At 58.7% G+C, this 16,705-nt stretch overlaps 1 protein-coding gene across 31 annotated transcripts in view; it reads left to right on the plus strand.

The window, feature by feature from the left end:
• The window catches only part of NRXN2 (neurexin 2), a 102,680-nt gene that overhangs the window by 65,923 nt on the left and 20,052 nt on the right, over positions 1 to 16,705 (plus strand). For 28 of the 31 annotated variants that reach the window (XM_081063550.1, XM_081063558.1, XM_081063555.1 and 25 more), the window contains 2 exons: positions 7,959 to 8,140; positions 12,609 to 12,780. In XM_081063550.1, the coding sequence (XP_080919676.1) occupies positions 7,959 to 8,140; positions 12,609 to 12,780 (354 nt within the window). Of the gene's footprint in view, positions 1 to 428; positions 744 to 7,958; positions 8,141 to 12,608; positions 12,781 to 16,705 lie in introns of those variants that run through there. The other 3 variants (XM_081063566.1, XM_081063567.1, XM_081063568.1) reach the window with 1 other exon arrangement.

Genomic DNA, 16,705 nt, shown 5'->3' on the forward strand with positions numbered 1-16,705 from the left:
GGCCGCTCCCTCCTTTCCCCGGGCCTCCGTCGGGCGGCAGCGGCGGCAGCCGCGCGGCCGGCCCTAGTCTCCGTCGGGCTCCTGCTTCTCCCCTCCGCTCCTCCTCCCCGGCTCGGTTTTTCCGCAGGATTTCCCCGCTCCCCGCTCCCCGCCTGGCCCCGCGCTCCCCCTGCCCCTCCACCCGGCACTATGCCCCCTCCCTCGGGCGCTCCCCCGGGTTTCTGACGGCCCTGTGCGCCGCTCCGACCCTTAGCTCCGCGATGGACCCTGGCGTCCTGGACCTTGGCGTGGCCGCTCCGCGGACCCCGGATTCCCCGGCGGGGTCCAGTTGATTTCGTTGGCTTCGGACCGAGGCTTGGGCTCTCGTTTTCCTTCTCTTCACCCCTATCCCCCCTCCCGGGGCTCGGAGCCGGAGGGGGGCTTCGCGGGGCTGCGCAGCCCCGCGTCCCCGCCCCCGGCCATGGGGCTGTGAGGCGGCCGCCCCCGGGCCGAGATGCCCCCCGGGGGGAGCGGGCCGGGGGGGTGCCCGCGCCGCCCCCCCGCCCTGGCCGGGCCCTTGCCACCGCCACCGCCGCCACCTCTGCTGCCGCTCCTGCTGCTGTTGCTGCTGCTGGGGGCGGCCGAGGGGGCCCGGGTGTCCTCCAGCCTCAGCACCACCCACCACGTCCACCACTTCCACAGCAAGCACGGCACCGTGCCCATCGCCATCAACCGCATGCCCTTCCTCACCCGCGGCGGGCACGGTAAGTGGCGCTGCCGAGGCCCATCGGCCGGCTGCCCCCCGCCCCCGGCCTCCGCCTCCGGTGTCCGCGGCCCCGGCCCCGGCGGGCCGCACCCCAGCCTGTGCGCGCTGAGGCCCAGCCCCTCTGCTTTCCGGCCCGCACCCGCTCGCCTCCCATCTCTGGCTCCCATCTTCTCAGCCCCACCCTCGCTTCTCCATCACCACCCCCATCCCTTTATCACCTCATCTCTGTCTTCACCACTTTCTTCCTTGCCTCACCTTCCCGTCCTTATCCTGATCTCTGGTTTGTTATCACCTGTTTGGGGTCCCCTGTCACCTCTCTCTCTCTGTTCTTTTATTCTCTGTCCAGCTCTCCCTTCCCCAGTCTCTTCCTCTTCACCGCCTCCATGTCTGCCCCTTATTTCTCCATCTGGTTTACCTCCACCTCTTTCTAATCCTCACCTTTGCATCGCTGGTCTTGCATCTCTGCACCCCATTATCTTCTTGTCTTTGGCCCCCCATAACCACCATCCCACCTCTGTCCCATCTGTCATCTCTGCCTCTCAAATGTCCCATCTCCTCTCTTTCAACCTCTTCATATCAGTCTCTATTTCACCTCTGTCCCTCCAGCAACCTTCCCTTCTTTTCCTCAGTACTGTCCTTCCACCACCACCTCCCAAACATCTCCACTTTCTCCTTTCCACACCTCCTCATGGCTGCCCTGCCTCCACCTCTGATCTCCAGCTCTTCTCACCTCTGTAGCCCTCTTACTTGGACTTGACTTCCCCCATTCCAGTCTCCGTCACCTCCTGTCAGTCCCCTAACACTCTCCTCGGCTAGCACCTCATCTTAACCTTCCATTTCAAAACCTACTTCACTTTCCCCTCAGACCCCGTCACCTTCCATTTCTGACCTCTGTCGCTTCTCGCTTGTGTCCTTCCTCACCTCCCTTCTCTGGCCCCTCATCACTCCATATCTTAGACCCTTAAGATTCTCTGCATGCCATCTCTTCCCATCTCTGTACCTGCCACCTTCTACCTCTGTCCCCCATATTCTCCATGCTCCCATCACTTCCAGTCACTGCACCCCCATAATTTCCTATCTGTGTACTCCCCATTATCTCCCACATGTGTCCCTCTTCACATTTTATTTCATTTCCATGTCAGACTTCATAACTTCCCATTTCAGTCCCTCCTTCACATTCCATCTCAAAGCTCCTGTCACTTCCCATCCCAGAGACCCTATCACTTTCCATTTTAGTCCACTCATCACTTCCCCTCTCTGTACCCCCATTACCTCCAGCTCTGTACCTCTCTCACCTCCCATATGGCACCACTTAAAACCTCCCATATGAACCCTCCATCACCTTCCATTTCTGTACCTGCATCACTTCTCATGCCTGTACTTGCATCACCTCCTATACCTGTCCTCTCATCACTTCCCACTTCTGTATCCCCATCACCTCCCTTCTTGGTACTCTGACATTTCCATGCTCTCCTCACCTTTTATCTCAACTCCCATCATCTCCCATCACTGTGTCTTTACCAGTTCTCACTCTGTACCCTTGTTGCCTCCTATTTCTGCACTTCCATCACTTCCCATTTCTGTTCATCCATCACCTATCATGTTTTCACTTCATTTTTGTTTCTCCCTCACCTTCCATGCCTGTATCGTCATCACTTGACTTCCAGGCCCCTCATGGCCTTGCATTTCTGCACTCATCTCTGCCTCCCCATTATTGTTCTCCACCTGTTTGTCCTTGCTTCCCAGTCTTTGTTCCCCTATATCACTTCCCACCTTTCCTCCCCTTTCCTATTCTTTGCTTTTCTCCTACTTCGTCTTTATCTAATTTTTCTGCCTCTACTCTCTCCTCATCCATTTCCCAGGAGTGGCCCTTTCCACCCTTCCCTTCATTGCTTGCTTCTCTCTTCTCAGCATAGTCTTGTCTTGTTGGATCTCTGTCCCACCTGGAGTCTTCTCCATGCAGCGCTCTCCTGTCTCTCTCTCTTCTTCCACTTGCCCACCCGCCACCTTGCTGCTGATCTTAACTCTGTTTCTCCCCACAGCTCTCTGGCCCTCTGTGCCTTCCTCCCTCCTCTTCATTGTCCCCTCTGGGGGTGTTACTCCCAAAGGGGTCCAGATAAGACATGTTCTTTCTGGGCAATGAGGAGAGACATGAAAGGATGAGACAGGAAAGGGCAGCCAGGGGTATTGGGGAGAGCATTGTGGAGTGAAGAGGAGAGTTGGTGAAAGAGAAAGGGAAAGGAGAGAGATGCTGGCCCAGGGAGATGAGCAGATTGGAAGGAGGGGCCTGGGCACTGAGGCCAGAGGAAGGCTCAGTGGAGGACCTGGAGTTGGGATGTGAAGAGCTGGGCGAGAGGGAGAGAAAATGGAGGAAAGAACATGGGGCAGGGGGAGTGGCTATGGAAAGTTTGTGTTGGGATTGCCTCAGAGATGGCCCCCTCCTTGCTGGGCAGAGGAGAAAAACAGCCCCAAGAGGGCCAATGGCTGCCCAGTGCCACATGGAAGCAGAGGATGAGCTGGAGGGCGCCCAGAGAAGTGATGGAAAGTGGTGGGAACCTGAGTGGAGGAGCCCGTAAGGGTCAGGTAGGTGAAAGGAAGGAAAAGGGTCAGAGGACACACAAGAGCAGGGAGGAGACCATGTGTCATGGCTGAACCCTGCCTCCGCTCAGCTTAGCCCTGGGGGGAGGTGAAAGGACAGGCTTGTCTTAGGGTTTCACACTTGGCTAAAGGAAGAGGCCAGCTGGGGAGACCTCCCTGGGCCAGGGGAGACCTTTCCTTTCTGCCCAGCGTCTCCCCAGCATCCCTCGGGGTAAGGGAGCCTCTCTTTCTGCACCCGCCTTTCTGTCTCCCTTCTCTTGGGATCTCACTGCATTTCTCCTTGCCTTCCTTCCCTCCTTCTCTTTACTCTTTCCTCTATTTACCCTTCCGTCCCCCAGCCCCTCCTGTTACATAATATCCGTACAGACTCACCAGATACCCGTGGTGCTCTGCAGCTGATGTTGATCTAGGCATGAGGGGACCAGCACACCTGGCTCCTAGAAATGACCCGAGGGGGTGGCACGCTCCTGGTCCTTGACCCCGATGTTGGTTTCAGAGTCCTTGAGGAGCTTCTCAGCCCCTGACTTGCATTTGTGGTGCCCTCTGAAGCCAGTTCTGGGTCAGTAGCTTCCAGGGCTCTGGATTCATCGTTCCAGCTTACAGAGGGTGCTGGCATGTGGGTGTGTTAACTTCGACTTCTAACTGGATGGTTTATGGCCAAGAATTGAGGGGATGAATCAAGGGGACTCATGAATTGAGGGGACATTGTTCTGGAATTCTAGATCAGGAGAGCAGAGCCCAGGCGGGGGATCTGTGGAGAGATCCTCCTGGGTTGTGAGGAACCACATACAAGAACTGGGCTGGGCTGTGGGCACCTAGGAGTGTGGCCTTTCTAGATTGTGTAGGACATGTTCTCTTCCGTGATTCTGGATCTACCAGATTTTTGTCATGGCTTCTGACGCTGCAGGGAGATGGGCGGGTGGAGGGTCTGTCTGCACATGTAGTTTTAACCACAGGGGTGTCCCCACATGGGGTGTTTACTTGGGATGATTATGTTGTTGGGGTCTGGGGTAGCTAACCATTGTTAATGGTTGGCTGGTTCTTTTCTAGAATGCAGGTGTGTAGGAACTATATATGGAGGATTCTGGATCATTGAGTGTGTTACTGGATCGGGGAATTTTTGGGTCTGGGAGGCAGTGAGAAGACTCTTTGGAGGTGGGCAGAAGGTGCTCGCTCTGGAGCTTTGAGTGGTGGGCCAGAGCGCTCTTGTCTCGGGCTTCAGGGATGTGCGACCCCCCGAATTGTTCTGCAGTGTAGCTCACTAGCGGTTTTCGTGGGGAGGTCAAAAGCAGTGGGTCTGGACCACCTTAGGGCAACACTGTGGTCCTTGGCTTAGGCCCGTTTCCACTGCGGAGCCCTTTCTGGAACCTTTCAGAGGCCCTAGATGTGGTGCGGAGCCCTGGCTCCGTGTCTCTGTCTTCCCCCGGGAGTCGGGTGGCCAGGGCCGAGGAGGGCCTGAGGGGTGAGAGGCGCGTGGCGCCGCCGGATGGGGACCAACCCCGGAGGGACTAGGTGGAGCCCCGCCCCCTGCCCGTCCTGCCTCCCCAGCCCTCTGCGCCCTCGGGCGGGATTGCGGGGCTGCGATGAGAAACGTCTCCCCGGGGTAATTACTCCCGCCCCAGTGCAATAAACGTTTCATCCTTCACCCCTTTGGCCCAAGAAGTGTCCCTCCGCCCGATCCGCACACAGTCTGATAAACGCCCCGAGGCTTTTCCCGGCCCGCCCCGCCTAATAAACTGGCCGCAGTGAGAGAGCAGCTGGGTAACAAATCCCGGGGGAGGCCTGGCCGAGCAGGGCCCGGGGCTGGGACGCGACGGGAGGCCGGGGGCAGGGACCAATGCGCCGCGCTCGCCCTGCCCTCGCTGCCTGCCGTGGCCGCCTTTGTGCCTCACCGCCATGTTGCCCGGCCCGGCGCGTCTCCTCTCGGGGGGCTGCCTCTCCACCCCGGGCCTTTGTGTGCAGCTGGGTGCGTCGTCTCCTCCGTGGGTGTGGGGCCTGCGGGTACGTCACTGGGGACCTGTGTGCCTGGGGTTTGGGGTGTGGGAGGCAATGCAGCCTCTCAGCCCGTGGGCCTCACTGCCCACTGGGGCATCGTCCTGCCCGTGGGCACCTCAGGCCCTCTCCGGGCTCAGGCAGGATTCTCTCCAGGGTGACGTGCAGTCTGGGTTCCTGGGTGGGAAAGTGAGGAGAAAGGGCCTCGTTTTTCCTAGACATGGGAGACTTGGGAGCAGGCCTCAGGTGGATGGTGTTTCCTTCACTGGTCGGAGGGACCGAGAAACCCAACAAGCCCCTCCTCGGTCTAACTGGGAGTCCCTGGAAGCCGAGGGGGTGAAGACACAGCAGCCCCCGGTCAGGTTGGGGTGGGATGGTGTGTGTGGAGGAAGGTCAGCAGCTTAGCTCCCTTGACCCTCCCCACTCCCAAATTTGGCCGTAGTTTGTGAGTGAGTGGAGGGGGAAGGGAGGACCCTGGATATTAAGGTTGCCATGGAGACAGCCGATTTTTCCAGAGTGCTGCAGTGTTGGAAGTGGAGAGACTGTTGCTGGCGGCTAAGGCCTACCCTGCTCCTGGCCTTCAGGCCCTGGCCGTCCACCCCGACCCCTGTGTAGGGGTGCGGCTCAGTGTACCCTGCCCCCATCCAACTTTCCATTCTACTCTTGGTTCAGGGCCCCCAGCTCTGGGCCTTCAGGGTCCCTAGGTAGAAAGGACACTTGGGTCTGGAGGGGGCAGAGCCAAGCTCCCCATGTGCTAGAGGCGCTTTCCCCAGTGACAGCCTATGGCGAGATGTCAGTTATTAGACATCAAGGCTGTTCTTTCACACCTTTCCTGCCCCGGGGTGGGGGGAGGATCTCTCCTCTCTGGCCCTTCCTGGGGAGATGGAGGGCATGGAACACAAGTGCCCTGGGGAATAGCCCCTGTTCCCCTAAGCCCAGACCCCGCTGGCGTCACTGCCTCTCAGGCCTCCAGGCACCTCCTTCTCTCCTCCGGTCCTCCCTAGCTCCTCCCTGGGCCTGCACGTGGTGCCTCCCTCCAAGGCTCTCAGGAGTCCCCTCTCTTTTGGGGGCCTGGGAACTTCCTGGGGTAGAGCCCCCTATCCCTGAACTGTACTGCTGGAAGTACAACTGGGCTCTTGAGTCCCGGAGGGGAGAGACCCCGAGGTTTTTGGAGGGGCCCAGCCTTAGTGTTACCAGCTGGGATACCATCTTGGCAGAGCAGGTCTGCTCCTTGGAAGTGCCTCAGGCCCCCCAGCAGCCAGGCCCACCCCTCCCCCAGGCTCCCAGCTCCCTGACCCTAGGTTTTCCATCCCTCCCAGAGCTGTCCCACCCCAAGGCCCCACTTTCCTCCCAGCCTACACCAGGCTTTTGCCCTCAGACCCCATCTGCTTCTCTCTCTTCCTCTCTGGGTAAGTCCTCCCCTGAACCCCTCTTCCCCCCAAGAAGTGCTTTGAGAGGAGTCGTTAGTGGCTAATTATTTAATTAAGTATTTTATGAATCTCATCTGCTCCATTTATGTTCTAAAGAATGCAAGATTGTTCTCTTCCCTTCTCTTAAGGCCCCAGAGTACTAGGCCTCTAGGCCTCCCAGAAAAGGCTCCCTTCAGGAAACTGGGTGACCGGCCCCCCACTCCTACCCCCACCCAAGCCATCAGTCTGCCCCCACCCCCAGGGAGCCCAGTCAGCCGCAGGAGGGAACATGGAGACTAATGGGGTTTATTTTGGGGCTGAGATCGTTAGGGACCTCACACCCGCCCCCGGAAGCCGGATGGAGAAGATGGAGAAGAGGAGACCAAGGGGGAGAGAGGGTGGGGTGGAGGAGGGCAGGGAGAGGGAGCCTTCATCTCTGGCTCCCACTCTCCTGCTTTCTCTCAGCTACACCCCTCTCTGTCCCTCTCTGTCCATCTGTCTCCCTGCCTCTTTCCTCCCCTGGCTGTCAGTCTCAACCCGCCCCCCCCTGCATCCCCTATGTGTTTCTCTTCTGGCAGCGATCCAGGACCCCCTGTTTTGGGTCTCAGGCAGCCCCCTAGCTGGGAATGGAAGCAGAGAGTCTTGGGCAAACAGGAGGGGGTGGGGGGCAGGTGTTGGAGGGATGCCAGCCTGTGGGCTATGAGTCAGAGCTGAACACAGCCCTGGATCTTTCTCCTGCCATCGCCTGGGGCTCCTTTTGCCTCGGTGCCTGCTTAGCGCTGGCCCCACGGAAGCACACACCTTGGATCTGTCACCTCTGCCAGCCCTGGGAGAAGTCCATCTGGCCAGGCCCTTGGGTCCTGCCTCCCCTTGGGTCCTGCCTGCCCCCAGCACTCCTCTTGGTCCCCTTGCAGCCTCTCTCTGGGCTCTCTCTCGGTGTCACTGTCTCTGTTACCTCTCTGTTTTGCTGTAATTAAAACCAGAATTCTTGATGAGGCAGCTACATCTGTCTGTGCGCATGCACAGGCTCTCACCCGGGCACCCTCCTGCCAACTGTTCCCCAGGACTTTAGGGCCTGGTGGCTGCTGTGGGCATCCCAGCTGAAGCCCTGTACCCGAAACCTGGTGTCCCAGTGATCAGGTCACCGTCCCGTGGACCTGCTGATCTTGGCCTTCTGATGTCATATCTCCCTCTCCCTTTCCTTCTCTCTGCAGCCGGAACCACATACATCTTTGGGAAGGGGGGAGCGCTCATCACCTACACGTGGCCCCCCAATGACCGGCCCAGCACGAGGATGGACCGCCTGGCCGTGGGCTTCAGCACGCACCAGCGGAGCGCTGTGCTGGTGAGGGTGGACAGCGCCTCTGGCCTCGGCGACTACCTGCAGCTGCACATCGTAAGGCCCCCCAACCTTCTCACCCCAAATCCAGTCAGTCCCTTCATTGCTGCGGGGTCAGTACCTCCAATCTCTCCTTGTGGAGCCCTCAGAACCTCTGTTCCCCGATTCCTGAAGTCCCCTCCTGATTATGCACGAGACTCCCAGCGTCACCACGCTGACGTGAAGCTCCCCTGTTCCCCATGCCTTGAGACCATGTGTGTCTTCTGACCTTTCCAAATGCAGTCAAGGGCTTCCGGGAGTCTTCCACGCCATTTTGCAGCTTTCAGAAATGTCCCCACATTAGTGACTGCCCTGGGCTGCTGCCTGCTCCCTCCTAGACTGCCTAGGGCAGCCCGCTGTGCCCTGCCCCTGTTCCTGCCCCCCTCCTTCAAACCTCCCTGCCCCAGAGCAGCCCACCTTTGCTTCTTCACCTTGCCTTCAAATCCTGCCCCTGACTGCCCTGTCCTTGACCTCTGTTTCTATGACCTTTGCGCCCCAGCCACCCTCTGACCATAGCCTCTCTGGCTGTGCTCACTATCTGTGACGGCTAGGCCCAGCCCCATGCCCGCGCCCCGCCCCGACCTCTGGTCGCCCCCAGCTCTGCCTTTCTCTGCCCAGCTCTTCCCTGGGCCTCAATCTTCCTTCCTCAAGCTCTGCTCCCTCCCAGCGCCTCCCTCTGAGCCTCCTGCCCTACCTGCAGCTCCTCTCCCCACAGTTTTCATCCCAAATCTGGTCTGCAGGCAGCCCCTTTGCTTCCTCGAGCCTTTCTCCATCTCTGGTCCTGTCCACACCCTTTCTCTGTGGCCTCTGGCCTTGCTATATTTCATTTCTGCTCTTAGCCTCTCCCCTGGCCCCTCCCCATGGTTGTAGCCCCTGAACCTCACCTATACAGCTGCCTCCATTCTTTCCCTGTATACCCCACATGCTGAGTCTGGCTAGAAGCCGTGAACTGGGAGAGTTGAGCAGGCTGGCCAGGCTCTGTGTGCTGGAAAGGTCTGGGTGAGGGGTCCCTGGGCTTTCAGGGGAGCAAGGAAGCCAGGGGAGAAGGCTTGTTTGGGCTCTGGTTCCTTCCCATCTGATTGGGACTGTGGCTACTGGCCCCTCCTTACACTACAGGTTTTTAGAGTCCCATGGCTGTGTACCCTTCCCCCAACACCTGGTGGTGAAGGGAGGAGGTGTGAGGAGAGGTGTCCTGGGGGCACAGCGGAGCTGGATTGGAAGTGGGGTGCTGGGCAGGGGAGAACGGACAGGGAGTGTGGAGGAAAGGGGTACAGAGCACAGAGTGGCCTGGGGAGAAGGCCTGGGAGTTCCGTGTCCATGAGAGCAAGACAGACAGCGTCTCGGCCTGTGTGAGACAGGATCGCTGTGGACAGCGCACGTGACTGTGTGACATTGGGGGACTGTGAGGGTGATGAGAGCGGCTGTGTCTTGTGGCCTCTGGTCAGGTGTGGCGCTCTGGATTTGTGTTTCCTGGCTGAGTGTGGTTGCTGTTGTTGCAGTTGCCTGACCATGTGTGGCTGGTGAGACTGTGTTTCCGGGTCCCTCCCTGTGACCGAGGGATCCTGTTCTCTTCCCCAAGTCGTGAGAGGCAATGCGTGGCTTGGGAGCAGGGGCCTGGGTTTGAGTCCCAACTCTGCCACTTCCTTGCTCTTGGTGCGGTCACCCCACCTCTCTAGCATCAGTGACCTCATCTGTGTAGAGGTGGCACAATAGGAGGCAGAGGTGTGGACGAGATCACGTATGTAAAGCTCTGAGGGCATCGCCCAGCCCTTAGAAAGCACCCTGGCAGCGAATACCCGTGTCAGCTAGTGTCGCCAGTGCTCGTCCACCTGCACGAGAGAACACCTGCGCGTGTTCTCTGTCTCTTTGACAGCATCGGTGTGTCTGTGCTGTAGGTTTAGGGGACCCTAGTGCTAAGGAGAGAGGATGGGGGTATCAGGGTGCAGGGAGAAGGCACCTGTCTCCTTTCCCTCCCAGCAGTGGCCCACGGACCTTGCCAGGTGAAGGCTTGTGGAGGAACAAGGCTTGGTGCCTGGCGCTGCACGGGGCAGGGGAGAGGGGGTGCCTGGCGAAGGTGGGGGGTCCTGGAGGAAGCATGGGAGCCATGAGAGAGGCCAGTTCTCAGGGGAGAGTTGGGTACCAGAAGGGCTGCAGCCCCTTGAGGGCAGCCCCCAAGCCCCCTCCTGCCTTGGTGTCCCAGCAGCTCCCACCACAGCGTCATTAGCAGCTCTCAGAGAGCGGGGAGGCGGCAGCAAAATAAGAGAAAAGCAATTTGACGTTTCTAATAAAGCGTCGCTCCACTTTGCCAAATTAATTTTGACTCCCATAATTATTTGCTGTAGGAGCGGCCGCGTTCTCCCCACCGCTGCCTAATGAGGTAATTGGGGAATTAGGAATTAATGACTTTAACAGAAGTGACAACTGACTTCACGTCGGGAGCAGCTCTGGGGAGCTGCCTCTCCCCCGGAGTGCACGGCTCTGAGCTCCCCTGCCTCCTGGGAAACCCAGGTGTCCTGCCTTCCAGCTGCCCGGGCTGGCCCTCTGCCCGGCCGGCCCCAGGCTGTGACTGCCCCTTGACGGCCTTCACCGCCCAGCTGAGCCCCGTAGGGAGGAACCCTCGGAGGCGTCCAAGGACTGGCGCTATTCTGGGCGATGCCTTTGCTAACAATAGTACTGGGGAGCATGGCTGTTCCCCTCACGTGTGTGGGAGCAGGTGAGCTCCCTGGGATGTTGTCAGTTGTGGGTGGTAGGTGGGTGGGGCTCGCTAGTACTCTTTGTTAGGCAAGGCCAGCCTCAGTTTCCTTGCTTTACTGCATCTGACAAGGAAAGGTGCTGCATACGTGTATGACTGTGTGTGTGTGGGGGGGCTTCCCAGGTTCTAGGAGGAGGGGAACTGGAACCACAGTAGGAAAGGGATAGGGCGTGGGTTTCCAAGTGAGACACACGTGTGCCGCAACTCTCAGAACCCCAATCCCTGCCCCATCTGTGAGCTACCCTATCCCCACCTCCAGTGACACCAAGCCGCTTGGCTCCACTGGCTGTAGGAGGTGGCAGCAGAGTAGTTCCTTGTGCCCAGGCTGAGTGGTTCCTTGTGCCCGGGCTGAGTGGTTCCTTGTTCTCCGGGCTGACGGGAGCAGACTTTCAGGAAGACCCCAGGAGTGTAGTGTGTGCAGTGATGACCCGGGTCCCCTTGACTGTGTGTGATCCAGGGGGCCTGAGTGAACCCGTGCCAGTGTCTGTCCTGTGTGGGACTGCAGGAGGCCGAGCTCAGGAGTACCGCTGGGAAGTGCAGGGGAATGGGATAGGGGACAGGGTTGAGGGCCTAGGGGCCTTTCTTCTGGCCTCTAGCCTCTCAGATCACCCCCCGCCCCCAGCAATTTGAGGCAGTGTCTCCTCAGACTAGTGGGCAAGGGGGAGAGAACATTGGCTTTGGAGTCAGACCAAATGGGCTTCAAATCTGGGGTTCCAGAGGGTTGCTATGGGGATGAAGAGAACGTGTGTACTGTACCCAGAGGGCCATCACGATTTTGGGGTTCAGTGAAGCTCACCCTCTCACTCTGGCACCATTAACATAACTCTTCTTGCTCTGTATCCTGGGTGGCCTCTGCAGGGTTCCCCATGGAGGTCCTTTCCAGAGCCGGGGGCCGGGGTGGGTCAGAGGGACTCCTTACTCCCCTTCTCTAGGCCTCGTCCCTGTCTGTCCTCTGCCTGTCCCTCCCCAGCTCCCAGCCCCATGCTCTAACCTACACCCCCATGCTCACCTTTCCTTGATAAGTCCCACGTGGTTTGTCTCCCTGATCTCTTTCCATACCTGTCACCTTCCAAAGCGTGCAATTCACACTCCCACCTCTGCCCGCACACTCAGGCCTGGCCTACATGGGGCCTGATGGGCTGCCAAGAGAGGCACGCGGGTGCCCTGGTGCGGGAGCCCTGGGGGGCCTGCTCAGTACTGAGCACATGGGATGGGAGGCTTGAGGCTAGGGGGTGGGGGTGGGGCTGTCAGACCTTCCCCAGACAGGGGCGGCTCCCGTGGACTTCTCTGCTGGTTGTGTTTTAGGGCAGCCTCTGCCCTCTGTGCTCACGCTGGTCCCCAGCAGGGCCCTGGTTATCTTGTCTGAGGCCTAGGCTCAGGAGCCCTTGAACAGAGTAGGTGCCCTGGAAACATCTGTGAATGTTCTGAATGAACCAAAAGGCAAGAGGCAGGAGTGATCAGTGGAAGTGCTGCAGGCCCAGGCTCTGCAGCCCATGGTGGCTTCCCCGACCTCTCTGAGCCACAATTTACTCCCTTGCCAGTATATGGGGAAGGGACGAGCCTGCCCCCCTCTTTGGGCAGGTGAGAGGGTCCAATAAAGGCACGACTGGGAGAAGTACGTGGTAAAGCTATGAAGTGCTGTGGAGCTGGGCTGGTGGTGGTCACAGGTAGAGCTCTAGAAGGAGTGAAGGGTTGCTCCTTCCTGGTTGCTGACCTCTACCTTCCTGTCCTCAGGACCAGGGCACCGTGGGGGTGATCTTTAACGTGGGCACAGACGACATTACCATCGATGAGCCCAATGCCATCGTGAGTGACGGCAAATACCATGTGGTGCGCTTCACTCGAAGCGGTGGCAACGCCACCCTGCAGGTGGACAGCTGGCCGGTCAACGAGCGGTACCCGGCAGGTAGGCCGCCTGGGCGCTCAGAGGTGTGGCGGGAGTGGCCGGGCAGGGCAGGGAGGCCTCTGATAGGAGCACTGCCTGCACCTGGGGCGGGGCTAAGCGGAGAGGCGTCGGGATGTGGGCGTGGCAACGATGAGAAGGCTGACAGGGAGGCGGGACCAGGATGGGTGTGGCTACAGAGAACCCTGGGGGAGATTTGGAGGACCGACCAAGACTGCGCTCCTGGGAGTTTGGCAGCTAGGAGGGAGAGAGCAAAGCTAAGCAGGGAAGGCTGCAAGGCCAGGTCCAGTTTGGGGATGAGGGAGAAGAGAAGAGGAGGGAAGGTAGAGGTAGAGAGAGTCTGATGCACTTGAGGAAAGGATGAGTTCAGAATTGAGGGCCAGGTGGAAAGGGGGTGGGGGCAGACGCAGAAAAAGGTAGAGAAGATCCGGAAATAACCCAGAACATATCTTGGTGAGGAGACAGGGCGGTTCCCAAGGACAGAACTAAGGAAGGAACCAAGGTCTTTACAAAGAGCAAGTAAAGAGCCATATTAGGAGATCTTAGTTAAAGGAAGAGAAGTAACCATGGAGACTCAGAGAAAAGGAACCCCAGTTTCTCAGGGCGTAAGGGACATAGTGAAAGGGAGAGAGAGAGAGAGAAATGACAAGAGTGAAAAATAGGGTCAAGTGCATTCAACAAACCTTTATTGACACCCTACTAGGCACCAGGCAGGTTGTGTGCTAGGCCCTGGGGACGCAGAGGTGAGTGGGCCACAGCCCCTGCTTGCAGGGGGCTCGCAGTCTTGGTGGGAGGGGAGGCAAGCATAGGAATGCAGAGACCCCGTTCAACAATGTGACAGCTGTGGTGGCCGCGGACGAGCCCAGGTCTGAGGAGTACAGGAGAGAGCTAGGGATGAGAACATGAAAGGAATGAGGTGGCAGAGACTGCGAGATGCCCAGGGAGGCAGAGACAGAGCTTCAGAGCAAGAGGAAACCAGAGGAGCGATGGAGAGATATGGAAATCGTCCCTGAGACATAAGCAAAGACGGAGGCGGCTCCTGGAGTGATGCAGAGATATATGGAGCCGCCGTTGCACAGACCCAGCCAGGGAGAGGAGAGGTGGACAGAGCCTCGGGAGGAGAGGAAGAGAGCCTCAGTGCGGGAGATAAGGGGGGTGGGGGGGAATCGAGCCACTGCAGGGGAGAACCGCAGAGACACAGACACGCAGAGCTGTGGGCTGAGTGACACTGCAGTCACATACACGAGGCGACCGAGAAGCAGGGCATGTGTGGCCTCGGCTCCTCTCTCAGGCAGAAGTGACAACCCAGGCAGAGGCACAGAAGCCGCCCCATGTTGACCAAGAGTGGCCTGGGCAGAAAGACAGTGAAAAGTGCAGGTGTGCAAATCTCATGGGCCCACTTCTGCTGGGAGAAACATGCCAGTGTAGGCTCCCAACTCATGTTCGTGTGGGCTTGTACCCAGACATTCTCGGGCGGCCCCTGGACATAGAGAACCACATGTTGCTAATAAACACAGAGGCTGATGGACACACAGGCCAACCCCAGACACACGGATGACTGCAAATATTCACCTGGCCAGACAGACACATCGCTGCGGAGGGCTGGCACGTGTGGGGTCACCGAGACACACAAGGGCCCCAGTGCTAAGTTCCACACATTGGCCAGGCTGTGTGCATATGCTTGCCCTGTGGGCATCAGACTTCTCTCTCTCTCAGCCACACACACACCAGAGTAATCTGCGTAGTAGTGAAGACATCAGTCTGTGCTGGACAGGGCTGGATGGGGGGGTGGGGCATGAAAGCCTGACCACAACAAGCCATGGCTCGGGTCCAGAGCTGCTCCCCTTGGAGCCCAGCAGGCCAGAGACTAGGTCAGAGGAGTCCTGCCTGCTCGGGGACTCCTGGCTGGAGGTGGGGCAGATGGCCGGCTGTGCCCCTCACCTGCAGAATGGAGTAACCTGAGGGCCTGGTGGCTGCCTGCCTATGTGCATGGTGAGAGCAGATCGTCTACAAAAGCTGGGTGTCGTCCTCAGCTGTACCGGCAGGACAGGTTAGCAGTGTGCGGGGGCGGAGAGCCTGGGCCCCCCGCCGCTTAGGGAGCAGAGACACCGCTCAGGGACCTTGCGTCAGCAGGGCCTGGCTTTTAATCCTGGATCTCCTACTGACAAGCCGTGTGGCTTTGGACAAGTCGTCTAGCCTCTCTGAGTCTGTTTCCACCTCTGAAAAGTGGGAATAACACCTACCTCACAGCCATACTGTGAGAATTCCTGAGACAACCTAAGGAACGCTAGAATGACATGGCATAGAAGACAGGCCCAGCACACAGAGCTTTTCTTAGAATTGTCTTGTGTTCCAATAAGGCAGATGCCCTTTCTTCCTTTCCTCTCAGGACACACACACACAAGTAGCCCAGCATAGGCAGGTCCCGGTCTGCCTCTGCATGCGCGCTCCCCTGCCCTCCCTTGCCCCACGTGACCCCTTTCCGGCCACTCCGCCTCTCCTCCTACATTGTCTTCTTTGGCCCCTTCCACCCCCATTTCCAGAATGGGGTGCCCTGTGCTACCTCTGCCAGAACACAGACTACTATTGGTCACTTGCCAGGCTTCCTCGCTTGGCTGGGGCTCCCGGTGGGCAAGGGCCAGGCCTTCATTTCCCCATCTCCAGTACCCAGCACCAGAAACAGAGCAGGTACTCAAGAAATGTTTGCTGAGTGACTAAATGAATAAATGATCCATTTTCAACTTAAACACGAGGGACGTGAATCTGTAGGGAAGGCAGGTCTCATTGCCTCCTGAGCGCCTCGGAGGGCACCACCATGCACACGTGGATGTGGGGGGGGCTCGTTCATGGGAGGTGTAGGCAGACCCAGGCCCAGGCCCATGTTTCGCTGGGCAGGGAGCGCAGCTGTGCAGGAGGAGATAAGAGGGAAAGAGCCTCCCCGCCGCCCAAAACAGCATGCTTGTTATTGAACAGTATGCAATGGTTTCAGTGGGAAGAGTGGCCAGACTCCCAAAAGAGATCATTTCCATTTCCATGGCTGCCGACGGGGATCACCCACAGCCAGGGACTGAGAAGAGCACACAGAGCTGCCAGGCACACGGACAAAGCCCTGTCCACAGACAGACACACACACACGCACACACACGTCCTCCTTCCCTGTCTCCAGGGCCTGCAGAATGGTGAATGGAGAAAGGAACAGGTGCGTCCAGATGGCCAGCCGAGGATTGAGAAGAAGGTGGGCGTTAGGAATTGTGGGGGAAGAGCCTGAAGGAGAAAAGCTTGTGAGTGAGAGGGGGTCAGGAGCTGGGCTGGGTTAACAGGGCAGAAAGGAGATGGGACCTGAGCAGAGAGGAGTCTGAGGGTCTTGGAATGGAGCTGAGATGGGGGAGGAGAGGAGGAGTCACCAGGCAAAGGAGGGCTGGGGTGGCTGTAGGGAGGGAACCCTGGGTGGAAAAAGGTGGTGGAAGAGGAGGTGAGATGGTGAGATGGCACCTGAGAGACTGGAGGGAAGGGAGGAGGGGTGGGTGGGGCTGTGGGGGACGCTCTTGCTGCCACACTAGGCACACTGGTGAGGTCACCTGCAGTGGTGCCCACACAGGGGGCAGTGAGTGACCAGGGTGGGAAACTGGAAGCGCCTGCCATGAGAGCAGTGGTGGGCTTGGGGGCCTGCAGGGGTGGGGGATTAAGGTGGAAGCTGGCAGTGGGGTGGAGTGGGAGATGAAGGGAAAGCTGGAAGTGGAGCATGGAAGGTGAAGGGAGCCGAGACAGCTTGGAGAAGTGGTTTAAGTCTCACTGTTCAGTGCGTGTGCCCGGCCACCCCCCTAAATGCTGCATAAACCCCTTGCTTAACCCATCCCTCCTACTTCTAAACCGCCCTCTAAACGCAGTAACCAGCTGGGCCACTGAGGCCTCCCACCCCCTAACTTAA

This window comes from Rhinolophus hipposideros (assembly GCF_964194185.1).
Source record: "Rhinolophus hipposideros genome assembly, chromosome: 10".
Taxonomy (NCBI): domain Eukaryota; kingdom Metazoa; phylum Chordata; class Mammalia; order Chiroptera; family Rhinolophidae; genus Rhinolophus; species Rhinolophus hipposideros.